Source organism: Mytilus edulis, chromosome 6 (genome assembly GCF_963676685.1).
Source record: "Mytilus edulis chromosome 6, xbMytEdul2.2, whole genome shotgun sequence".
NCBI lineage: Eukaryota > Metazoa > Mollusca > Bivalvia > Mytilida > Mytilidae > Mytilus > Mytilus edulis.
In genome coordinates, this window is record NC_092349.1 from 30,036,818 (window position 1) to 30,050,471 (window position 13,654).

Here is a 13,654-nt window from a genome sequence, read left to right on the forward strand (position 1 = left end):
AGTAGAACACTTTTAACTAAATTATACATTCAAAACATTTAGATTTTATTCAGACTAAGTCTTAATGATCAAATAAATATAAAGTTTAGTTCGTTAAAGACTAATAAGGGCACCACGTGGCGGATCCAGTCAGTTTAAAAAGGGGTAGTCAACCCAAGGTAAAAAGGGGGTTCCAGTTATATGTTTCCATTCAAAAACATTGATCGTTAAAAAGCGGGGTTCCAGCTCTAGGACCCCTATCCACTTGGATTGCCCAACAAGGTGGGTTCCTACATATGCAACATGTATTATGCTAAGCGTATCCGGTCGTCGTATTTTAATCCAAACTCATATATGCCTCAGTATTTTCGACTATGAATGTTTGTAAAGTGTTGAGAAGAAATTGGGAGGCTTTTTTTTAAAGCCGTTACATGTAAAGTATTTTTTTGATTTTACTTTTGATGACGTAAATCTTTTTGCATTTTGAAAATTTAGGTATTTTGAAGAGATGTATATAGAATTTATAAGCAACATTATTTTGAAATTGATTTTGATGAAAGATTCAACAATGTTTTACAAGACTTAGTATGAAAGAAAAACGTCAACTCGTACCTTATTTTCACAATTTGGATCTATATCTGCTCTTTCTAATAACAATTCAACTATGTCAAGATTTCCACCACTAACAGCTGAGTGTAAGGGAGTATTACCATTTAACTAAAATAAAAAAGCTTGTTCTGTTCATAGCATGAGATGGAAGCTAACAAAACAATTCATACACATCATAAAAGTACAAAAATGCATTTGTCATCATTTCGGGAAGTCAATGAATTTCAATCTTTTTTGCTTATCGCAATTTGGTTAAAACTGTTTGTATAAATTACTTGTGTGCATAGTACATTTCCATGGTGATGTGTAATCGTATCCAGTTTTCATTGACAACGGTTGCCTTTTTTCCCAGAAGCTCAGTTGTTTTGTGTGTTTATTTTCCCATCCTCTACCAACAAAAACCTGATCGCCTTGGTATGGTCACTATTGTACGTGGCGTCTTACTCAAAAAACAAATACACAACAATATCATTGTTAGTTGTTTCGCACTTGTAGTATAACAGTTGGTATCATAACGGGCAGATTTGTAAAAAGATGTTACAATAAAGGCAATCGAAATGGGACAAGAAATAGTTCAAGTTGTCAAAATTATATAACTGAAACAGACAAGCTGCTTACATTTACGTCTTTTGTGACGGAGTTGAAAGTTGTTCCGTGAGCAATGATATCAAATTTACTTTTTTTAATATGTATCAGGATATGTGTAATTAAAATATCATTTTTCTTTCTTTTTCTTGGATGTCTCAAACGATTTAGCAATTGTAATACCTGACTAAGTTATTCATATTTTTTTGGGGTTTGTATATTTCAATAAAACATTTTCAGTTTTATTCTTATTTGGTTTGATGAAAGATTTTACAAAGTTTGATTGTCCTGTAAAGGACGTCATCACATACCTTATTTTCGTTATTCGGATCTATATCTGCATTTTTTAATAACAATTTAACAATGTTGATAAATCCACCATCAGCAGCTGCGTGTAAGGGAGTATCACCATACTGAAATAAAAGGTTTACAATGTTCGCATTAATATACAGACGTGTAATACAAACTATGTCCTACAAATGATTAAAGTACAAAAAAAACATAGGCTAACAATGCGAGAATAATGAATTTCAAAATAGTTTTTCTTAATCGCATTTTTTTCTGAAACTGTTAATAAACTGTGTATTCGAATCCCATTTGATATGACATAAAGTAGTTTGTTCTGTTTGTGTACTTCATTGTCATCCTAAACACAAACTGAAAAAAGCTTTAAACTCCAACAAAACAAATACATTAACAACATCATGGTAAGTTGTCCTACACTCTTAGTATAACTGTTTGTATCATAACGGGCAGATTTCAGAAAAGAGGTATCAATGCAGGCAATCGAAATAAAATAGTGTCGAAAGATACCAGAGGGATAGTCAAACTCATGGATCGGACATAAACTGACAAAGCCATTGCTTAAAAAGTAACAGACAAAGGACAAATGATAGAATACAATACACACATCTGGTGCTCATGTTGTTACAAACCCAGTCAATAGTCTAATTCGGTAGGTCATGTTCGTCAAATGGGGAATGGAATTGTATTTACGACGTAAGGAACATATACGATATGATCTGTGAAACGAGTATTCAATAATGGTCAACCAACTCGTGATAGCATCAGTAAAATTTACGAAGGGGTGATTTCAACTTCAACTTTTTGAACTCTTGGTTTAGTAGCTTCCGTGTATCCAAGTACCATCTATCAAGGAAATCATGATAGGATATACAAGCCTGGGAATATAGTATCAATTGGGAGATACTGTATCTGTTGTATCCTTTTTGTCTTATTCGATGAGATAAATGTGTTCAACATAGTAACCAAATTTTGAATTATTTAGTGGAGTATCTTTCTTCCTAAGAAGTTCCTGAATGAAGTCAGCCTCATTATAATAAAGAAAGAAGTAGGCACCTCATTATAATAAAGAAAGAAGTAGGCAAGAAGAGGGTTACAATTGGTTCCCATTGGAATGCCAAGAGTCTGTGGAAAACACGTCCTCCAAACGTAACAAATATGTTGTCAAGTAAGAAATCAAGCATCTTAATAATCTTAGTTTCAGAATTTTGTTTTGTTAATTTGATTCAGAGTGATTCTTTACAAAAAGAGAGAAGAAAAATACCAGAGGGACGGTCAAACTCATATATCAAAAATAAACTGACAACGCCAAGGCTAAAAATGAAAAGGACAAACAGACAAAAATAGTACACATGACATAAAATATAAAACTAATGAATAACCAACACGGACCCAATCAAAAACTAGGAGTGATATCAGGTGCTCCGGAAGGTTTAGCAGATCCTGCTCCACATGTGGCACCCGTCGTGTTGCTTATGAAATAACAAATCCGGGAAATAGTCTAATTCGGTAGGTCACATTCATGAAAGGATAGGGGATTGTAGTTACGACGAAAGGAACATATCCGATATCATTTGTGAAACGGTTATTCCATAACGGTCAACAAACACGTGAAAGCGTCCTAAATTTTCGAAGAGATGATTTCAACTTCACCATTTGGAACTCTTGATTTAATAGCTTCCTTGTGAGCAACAACCCTCTATTAACAAAATCATGATAGGAAATACAAATAAGGACTTATCCATCCCTAAGACAAGATACTTGCATACTTTTTTAGAAAACAAAGCGAAGCAAACTCTTTCAATTTGTCTTTTAGTTTGGAATGGGGAATACTTGTGTAAAGTGTAGAAAAGCCAAATGTGTTTTATCTATTGCAAGATAAACAAAAGTAGTCTTAGATTGTACGTACTCCAAAAGATCATTTGAATTTTTCAGTATCCCTATCGGATTCACGCCACCTCTAAAATAGGAAGTTTCATAATAATTTCAAAATCCGGATTAGATGGTGGATAAAGCAGATGTTAATAATGTTGAAAGAGGTTTAGTTTTTTGCAAAATTTAGGTCTTCAAGATTGACGTAGCATGGGTATTGATAGACCCTTTCAGTTTCTTAATACTGATTTGTATCAACGACCTCACAGACTTAATCTATTCGGAAAGAATATTTACGTCTTCGTTTTTGTGTTAAGCCATTTTTCATGGCAAAATCCGCGACTGAATTCATAAGTATGTTGAAGGTCTATTTCCAATTGATTTGATTTAGGCTCACGATATTAAGGACCTTTGGATAACACATTTCGCAGGGACGTGTTATTGACAATGGTGAGGTCTACGGTAATAACGTTGCTAGCCAGAATGTTTGTGAATTGCGAACTAGCACAGGTGCAATCAGGAGGTTTAGATTTGTTGTCAATATTAAAATATTGCAAAACGTTTTTGTAATTCGACATTTGGGTTGCTATTGGTTTGGTATAGGTATAAGAAATGATAGGTCCATACTGATCTTTAAAATAAGGAGGTATTTTCGACAGAACTTGTTTTTGTAACAGTTATTGCATAAGTTAACGCCATCGAGACCTTCGTTGTCAAATGAAAGTTTATGAATTGTATTATAAATCAATCTGTGTATAAGGATTAAGTTGATAACTTCTGTACATAAGTTAATCACGTATGAACATAAATATTTAGTTAATAACTTCTGTACATAAGGACTAAGTTAATAACTTTTGTACACACAACATGCTCATGGTGATATGTATTCGAATCTTTTTTCAATTGATACAGATTACTAGTTTTCCAGAAGGTCGGTTGTTCTGTCTATTTCCTCCGGGTTCATCCACCAACATTGTAAAACAAACTGACAATAGAAACTATTAATAACCGCAGATGTGTACAGTATTGATTAAACCAAATAAGTAAGAATAGGAACAATATATCCGACAACCTATACCATTACCAGCCATTAACAAACAAATACAGACCTATGTCTGAATAAATTGTTCCATTGAGTATTGTACATGTTGTAAATAGGCAGTATATATTTTACATACTAGTACAGATAATTGAGATCTTTCATGTCCTTGAAATCATGCTTTATGATTATTAGATACAATAATGAGGAACTCAAGGGTGACAAAAACTGACAAAACCAATGGAAAGACCTGACAGGAACTGACATATTCTTGACTTGGTATCGGCAATTTTTAAAGAAAATGTTGGCGTTAATGTGGTGTATAGCTTGCTCAACCTCCCATTTACATGACAATTATATATAGTTCCATTATATTGATAATATTGCTTAATCAATCAAAACATAAATACGTACATACATTATATCAACTATTTTTTTTTAGATCATGACAAACACACAGTCACAACTAGCAAAGAGATCAACACAAACAAACGTCTGGAGATGATACTTAATAGAACTTCATAATCACACCTTAAAACAATACAGTTTGATTCAAGTAAACTATTGCTACGAGGCACACAAATCAAAGTCCGCTATACAAATGGCATGCGTCCGAGTCAAACCTTTAGATTCAGCATAATCGGGAAGCCACAAAATCCAAAACACGAAAGCCGTTTCATCTTAAACATAGTCGTGCCAGGAGTCTTACGACCATAAGGGAAATAATAGTAAGAATACAAATATACGGAAAACTGCCAAAATAATGATATGATACAGTGTTAAATACTGAAATCATTAACTCAAGACCATCCTGTATTATTATAAACTGTGCATTCAAGCTAGTCAATTTTGCCACGGTAGAATTAATAACCAATTGACAAGTACATGATATAGTTAATGAACTATTGAAATAACAAATCCACCAAGGCCCTCTTTCACCTTTGATTATAGTGTAAAACTTACATTTCACATCTTTGTGTATAAGATAAATATATGCATAAACTACCAACTAGAAAATAATAGAGTCCAACTATTGAGTAGCATAGGATTTGCAAGTGGCTCTGTAATATAGTCATGTTCTTTTATTGATATAACTGTAATTGTCGCGAAAGAATGTAATTAACATATGTACATTCCCGTGTCCTTCGTTCATTTATGTTAGAGATCAATATTTTAACATGCAATATTGAGTCAATGCGTATGATCTTTATTATTTAAATGCCATAGATGAATCTAGCAACTCATTCATTGAAAACGAATGTCTACTTTCTTCTACACAATATACAACTTACGAAGATTTTTCATGTTGGTGTATGTTCAAAAAGGTTGATATATATTCACTGATTCAGAGAACAAATCTTTGTCCCGTTACCTTTTTCACGAATGTAACCTACCGAATTAGATTGTTTACTGTCTTTGTAATAACATGAGCAACACGTCGGGTGCCAGATGTGGAGAAGTTCTGCTTACACTTCTGGAGCATCCGGAGATTTTGATGGTATTCGGGTTGCTGTTGTACTGCTTTTGTGTCTTGTTTTGTTTACGCATCGTTGTCAATATAATTGAATTTTATGCGACTATCGTACAAGTGAGAGTTTAAGTACTATAAAGGCAGGTATAGACCACCATTTTCTACATTTAAGTGTGCCTGTACCAAGTCAAAAATATGACAGTTGTTGATCATTCGTGTAATGTGTTTTATTATTTGTTTTGCCATTTGAATAGGGACTTTCAGTTTTTGAATTTTCCTCGGAGTTCAGTATTTTTGTTCTTTTACTTTTTATCGATATTTTGCAATTAAACAACATGTTAAAATTGGTATATGAAATTGTCGACAACAATGAATAACGCTTAAAAACATTTTGAATAAAACTGATAGTGGAAACGTAGATTGTGTCAAAAATACAAAAAAAAACAAAAAATAGCCCAAGCAACCAACTGGTCTTATTCACAGCGATAAATTCCCTTACCTGGTGGTTAGCTTTAGCTGGTTCTTAACAATAATGATAACTGGTTCAGTGAAAATGGACGTCACACTTATCCCAAAACAGATAAATGAACCAGATTTAAAAAAAAGATTCACTCAAGATATACAAAGACCAGAGAAACCTGATTTGGAACATGCAAAAAACTGTCCAAGTTCGATGTTTTGATAGGTAACAGAGGAAACTTCCATATATAGAATGAAATACTGTAAATTCAGAAATTTTTGATATGTTTAAATTACTGCGAAAAAAGCTGACAGGGTTATAATCGCAATGATTTAAACTCGCATTTTTTTTATATAAATTTTAATTATGAATTTTGTCAAAACCGCAAAAATCAAAATTGTATTTCAGTCTCAAACGATAAAATTGCAATTATAAATACACGCGATAATTTCTGAATTTCCAGTATCAAAGAAAAACATGTATTAAACACGAATAGTGCAGAGAACAACTGAAGGTCTTACCACTACATAAAGCACACATATTTTGATCGAAAATGTTTACTTCCGGTTTAAAATGTCAATTCTGGTGTAAAACAATACAGCTAAATGTACGTTGTCTATTTTATGAAACAAATATGATTTCTACATACTTTTGATAAAAAAATAAGGGAGAATGGTAGGTACTTCTGATTTTAGGTTTGGTAAAATTTAAACCTTACTTTACACTGATCTTAAAAATATAACGTTCTTGTAACTTGAAAATAGTGAGAAAAAAAAACAACAACTTCCTGGGTTCTAAAGGTTGCTTCTGGTTAATTTCTTTTTAAGTCAAAGTCTGCTGACCCATGGTAAATAAACTATATAGAAATAGGAAGATGTGGTATGAATGCCAATGAGACAACTCTCAACCCAAATAACAATTTATAAAAGTAAACGATTATAGGTGAAGGTACGGCCTTCAACACGTAGCCTTGACTCACACCGATCAGCAAGTTATAAAGGACCCAAAAAATAGTCAATTAGGAAAACCTATGAGTCTAATCTATATAGTTTTTTGGTAGGGTTCGTGTTGATTATTCTTTAGTTTTCTATGTTGTGTCATGTGTGCTGTTGTTTGTTTGTCTTTTACATTTTTAGCCATGGCGTTGTCAGTTTGTTTTAGATTTATGAGCTTGACTGTTCCTTTGTTATCTTTCGTCCCTCTTCTTTATAATAATGAGAAACGAGAAACACGTATGAACTACATCAACAAATGACAACTACTGTATATCAAATTCCTGACTTAGGACAGGTTTGACTTTATCATGTACCAATAATGATATACAACAAAGAATGAAATGTAGAACGTTGATTTTGATTTTAACCTTGACCTCAATTTCAAGGTCTTAAAGCAAGGATGTTAATCAAAAGACCTGAATTATATACTGTGTATGATTTATCTGTTATAACAAATAAAGGCAACAGTAGTATACCGCTGTTCAAAATTCATTAATCGATAGAGAAAAAAAAAAACACATCCGGGTTACAAACTAAAACTGAGGGAAACGTATCAAATATAAGAGATCTACGTCACAACAGAGACTCAACACCGAAATGTAAAACACTCAGAAACGAACTATAGTTCAACAATGGCCATTTTCCTGACTTAGTACAGGGCTTTTTATGAAAAAAATGGTTGGTTGAACCTGTTTTGCGGACATGCCAAACCTCCCGCTTAAAAGGCAGTGTTAATTATAACATTAACATGACAACTTTACACGACAGGGCTACAATAAATAAATGGGAGAAAATATAGGACAGAGAAACAAACGAATAATAGCCATCAAAAGGTAACAGGTTAAAAAATATGTTTATACGCGAGACGCGCTACGTCCCCACAAAACTATGCTCAGATGAAAAAAGTTTGAAAGCCATAACAACTACAAAGTTAAATATCGCCGAGGATCAATAGTTTCAAAAAGTTGTGAGGGCAGGGTTATCCGACCGGGAAAAAAACATCAGTATTATCAAGAATAATATATAGTTTTACAAACAGCAAATTTTGTAAAATGATTATATAATAGATATTCATGATAAAACTGAAGTGTTGACTAGCTAAAGAATAAAAACGAATAAATGACAATCACAGCCGTGTTAGCCATAGTCATTGCAACGCCCAAAGTGACATGACGTCATATATAAATTTCTAAAACGTGTTCCGAAAATCAAGAAAGAATTTGAAATGCAAAATTAGATTTGTATGACTTATCTAACTTATATCAATAACAGTGAAAACTATAATACTAAGTAATATTTAATTGTAGTAAGTAGTTATACGAATTTGCACACAGCAAAACAGTCACATTCGGTGATAATTGACGTTCGCTAATAAAATGATCAGACGACGTAATGACAAACCACAATCTAACACGCGGTAAAAATGTCCATAGTTAGTTTGGACAAAGATACATCGTATTGATCAACCAATTCGTGATGGTGGCCGTAAAATTTATGGAGTGTCATTTTTAATCTGTCCTCCTCATAATTTTGTTGGTGCAGTTTCTGCGTTGTGAGCACGCTCCTGTATATGCAGTCCGTATAGTGTAAACATGCACGAGCATAACGTATCAATTGAGATATGTAAACACCGTACGAAGGGGCAGAGAGTATGTCACTGCTGATAAATGGTAAATTGATAATTGGGAAGTTGAAATCGTCCCGTTTATCATAGATTTTCGTGTGAAGTCGTCCATCGTCCAATGTGTTAATATTGAGGAAAATATCAAGGTATGAAGCAGTCCTTTTAGTATCAGTAGTATCCCTAATTCCATTTTCACTGGGATATATGAACTGCAAGTACTGGCTGAAATATTGGTTATTCAATGATAGGACATCATCAACATGTAGGAAAGTGAAATTAAAGAATTTAGCAAGGTGCTTTTTCTGTTTGTCTTTTAGAAGTGTTTGAATGAATTCTGCTTCATACGAGTACAAAATCAAATCGGCAAGTAGGGAAGCACAATTAGTACCCATATGAATAACGATTGTCTGTTGAAATATGAATCCTCAAAACTCAACAAACATGTTGTCGATCAAATAGTCCAGTATTTTGATAATATCATCTTCAATATATTGTCTGGTTGATTCATTGTGGTTCTTTAAAAATATAAATTATTATAACCCAAAAACAAGAAATTTGTATCTACGATTCCCATTTTTATAGAAATAGCTTTGTTTAATGAGATGATGGAGTTGATCTTTTAACTGCGTATGGGGAATAGTAGTATAAACCGTAGAAAAATCAAAAGTCTTTATGTTGTTGCAAAATTGCAAAGCTTGTGATCGAAGATTAAGCAGCAACACTCAGCAAAAAAAGGGAGAGACAACTCCAATTAAATGTCAACGTAACCTTTGTATATATCAAACGATATGTCCAAACATACAATTAAGAAAACATAATTTGTCGCTATCTTGTATGGCATCTTATGATAAGTGATGATAAGCCAAAATAGATAAAAATAAACAACAACAAAAAACAAAAAAAACACTTGACATTGACCCCCTTCTTCGAACTTATTTTCATTTTGGTGAAACAAGGACCTGAAATTAAAGACCCTATCACCCATGGTTCACGCGTTACAAATGCTATCACTTATTTCGGCATGCGCTGGATCGATATAAAAAGCAATTTGGTAAAGTAAATTTGTCGTAATCTTTTACGGTTACAAATGAGTAGTCTGCACAAAAACAATCAGTGTTCAGAAAATAAGTCTCACAAAGTAAAGTGTTCGGTTAAACAGTGTAATTTTTAAAAGCGTATAAACTGGTCGATATCATAGCAAATACTTAAATGATCAATTTTGAAACAATACTGCTGAAGAAAAAAATATCGATAGAAAATAATTATAATTAAAAACTATTTGTTCAGAAAACAATTACCAGTCTTTCCACCCCACTGTACATATTTTGGTAGGACAATATTCACTTCAAGTTTAAAATGTCAATTATGCTGCCAGATGGTAGTTAAATGTACACTGATTCCAAAAATATATAGATGTTATATACTTTTGCTAAAATAAGGGAGATGAGTAGGTACTTCTGATTCCTAAAATTTTCACTACCGGTTACGGTCACAAAGCAACGACCTTAAACTTAAAGACCTTTACTATATGTGTTACTAGAAATATCAACATCAAACATTTGGAATATAAGAGGGATCAAACTACCATGGATTTTCAATGTAACCTTTCAACTAAAATTGACATTATCATATTTTGAATGAACTAAGGAACCTATATCAGAAGACCCCAGGACTCTATCACTTGTTGATTACCAGTTACAAATGCATGTTCCTCATACAAAATACAGAAGGGAAACAACTCATATATTGAGTCTGTGTTTTGCTTTGAACCAATGAGAACAACATCTTGAAGATATAACGAGCAATAAGAAATAATAATTTTTCTCTGTTTCTTTTACGATTGCAAAAAAGTAGTAATAACAAGTAAAACCGTGTTCGGGAAGATAACTCGTATAAAGAAAACTTTTTGATCATTCAGGGAGAAAAAAAACACCAATAACTGTTCGATGTCATATGTAAAATATCTAATCGACATATTTCGAAACAAAAAAAAACTCTGCAGCAAACAAATATGGAGGAAGAAGAAAAATAACAATGAGAACAAATCTCAACGAAAAGGGACTTTCATCCAATTGAAAACAATTGTTAAGAGAACAATTGAATGTGTTTACACCCCAAAAAATATCTAGACAAGAAACTAAACAATCAACAAAATATGTGGTACTTTAGATGATGAATAACGTTAGTACCTAGTTTTTTTTTTACCTTATGACTATCACGTATCATTTGAACAGTTGATACGGAATCTCTATCAATAAGGTTTGGAAGCTGCCGATGGAAGTTCTTTGTCATAACCCTAGTTTATCAACTTTCTGTTAAGGTACTTTTAAAACTAATAAAAGTCTGTGGGTATAAAACTAAAAATCGAATTATATTGAGCATAAAAGTTTGCAACATTTTTTATTTTCTTTTAAACTTTGTACGTAGAATCGATGTTTACGTTGTTTACCAGTACTTTGAAAACGATATTTGAAATTTATTTGTTTTAAAAATATTGCATAGGGCGTCAACCAGTCCTTCCCAAAAATGACCGCCAAAGATGTACTTGGATGGTTGATGCCGAAATGAGTGTTGCCGACGTCGCGGGTCATTAAATTTGAATTGTTCAACAGTTTGGAGGGTAATACATAGATACAGACAAACTCGAACTGCAAAGGATTGACAAAGTTGATACCAAGACCTCAATCCGATCAAACATGTATGGGATCTGTTGAACCGACACATCCATAAAAATCCCGGTGATTTTCACATACAATTAAAAAGAATTTGAAAATGCACTGATTAGGAAATGAAATGCGATTCCAAAATGGCAAAATCTAAAGATACTAAATGGAATGCGAAATCAATAACAATCTGTCATCGATGCACATAAAGCATGAACGAGATATTGATTTTGAATAATACTATACACATTTCCACACTGTGACGCTACATTCCTAGTGAATGTGCATGATAAACATTGATGTTGCTTCTGACTTTTCATACTTCCATTTTGTTATTTTTATAATCATATGTTGTTCAGTTTTTGAAATAAACTAAAATTCATTTTGGGCTCACTAATATCATAAAATCTAATCAGGTTTACAAAAGCATTGGATTATTAAGTTAAATAAGGACAACTAGGTAATATAAATGGCATTTTGAAGATATAAAACAATAAATCACCTATGTCATTGTTTTGTTAGAATAATATATGTGATAGTCGAAAAAACAATAAAAATTAAGGTTAGACATTCGATAAATAAAACACACAAAATATATTATATCATTGGTTAACAAGTTAAATCTTTTTTATTTGAAAATGAATTAAGCCAAATTCCTTTGTTTTATTCAAACTGGGACAATAAAAACACATAATTAATCTATGCAGCTTTAAATGATACAAAGAAAACGACGTTTGTTTCCATCGGGTCGAAAACAGTTGGTTATTCATCAGGGAATGTGTTAAGATCGGAATCATATATTAAATTGATAGTGCATTTAATTAAAACCATTTTTCAAAAATTCTACATCTTCTGTCGTCGATCCGCAAAGATTCCCATCTTCAGACTTTATTAAAAAAAAAGTAGTAGCTGTATATACATGCGTTTATTAATGATACAGCCTTGTTTTAATGTGTCTGTGCATTTGGAATAACAAATAAACTTAAACTAAGACAACGATTCTTAAATGATTATTTATCTTTGATTCCTATAAAATCACAATGATTTGGGTATACATATGTTTTGGCATTTCGAATATTCTAGATACATAACGTTTTTTCACTCTTAAGATTAGAGTACTTTGATGAGATGAGTATTGCAACATTATGTTAACATTGATTTTGATAAAAGATTCAACAAAAAATCACAATGTGTACAAAACGTCATCACGTACCTTAGTTTCTTTATTTGGATCTATATTTGCCCTTTCTAATAACAATTGTACTATGTCGAGATGTCCATGACTAGCAGCTGAATGTAAGGGAGTATCACCATTATACTAAAATGAAAAGATGGCCAGATTCATGGCATCCTATGAAAGTTAACAAAAACCATCCATTCAAATAAGTACAGTCCAAAAAAGTTACATTTGACTACATATCAATGAATTTCAAACTGTTTTTATGTGAATTGTAATTTTGTTGGAACTGTAAATGAAGTTTATGTCCGCGAGTGACTTCATAATTTATAGCGACTGACCTTTGTAAATATTTGTGTAGACTAGATTTAATTTGTGCATGATTTGTATCTGTACTTGTGTTCTTAATTATTACTAAGGACCAAAAATGGAGATTGAATACATAATTATGAAGTATCATATCGAGAAAAAAAGCACACTGTTCATTGTATCTAGATGACACGCATCTCATACCGTATTTCATGCATTAAAAATTTATGACGACACACTCGACCTCGGATGAGTCGAACCTCGGATGAGTCGAATACTTTGGTTCGGTCTCTTCGACTTCGACACAACGAGGTTCGACTTTAATTACTTGTCTACAAGAAACACGTTCATAGTGATCTGTATTCAAATTAAATTATTAGTGACATAGGTTGCCTTTTTCCAGAAGTTCGATTGTTCTGTGTGTTTTCCCCCATCCCCAACAAAAAAAAAACCTGATTGCCTTGGTATGGTCATTTTTGTTCGTGGCGTCAAACTCAACAAACAAATACACAACACTATCATTGTTAGTTGTATCACACTTTTAGTATAACAGTTGGCATCATAACGG

General features: G+C 32.6%; 1 protein-coding gene across 1 annotated transcript in view; it reads right to left on the minus strand.

Moving 5' to 3' along the window:
• LOC139527475 (putative ankyrin repeat protein RBE_0317) overlaps nt 1-13,654 on the minus strand; it is a 129,448-nt gene that overhangs the window by 18,156 nt on the left and 97,638 nt on the right. The window contains exon 6 of the mRNA XM_071322954.1: nt 12,814-12,918. Coding sequence (XP_071179055.1) covers nt 12,814-12,918 — 105 coding nt within the window. The remainder of the gene's footprint in view (nt 1-12,813; nt 12,919-13,654) is intronic.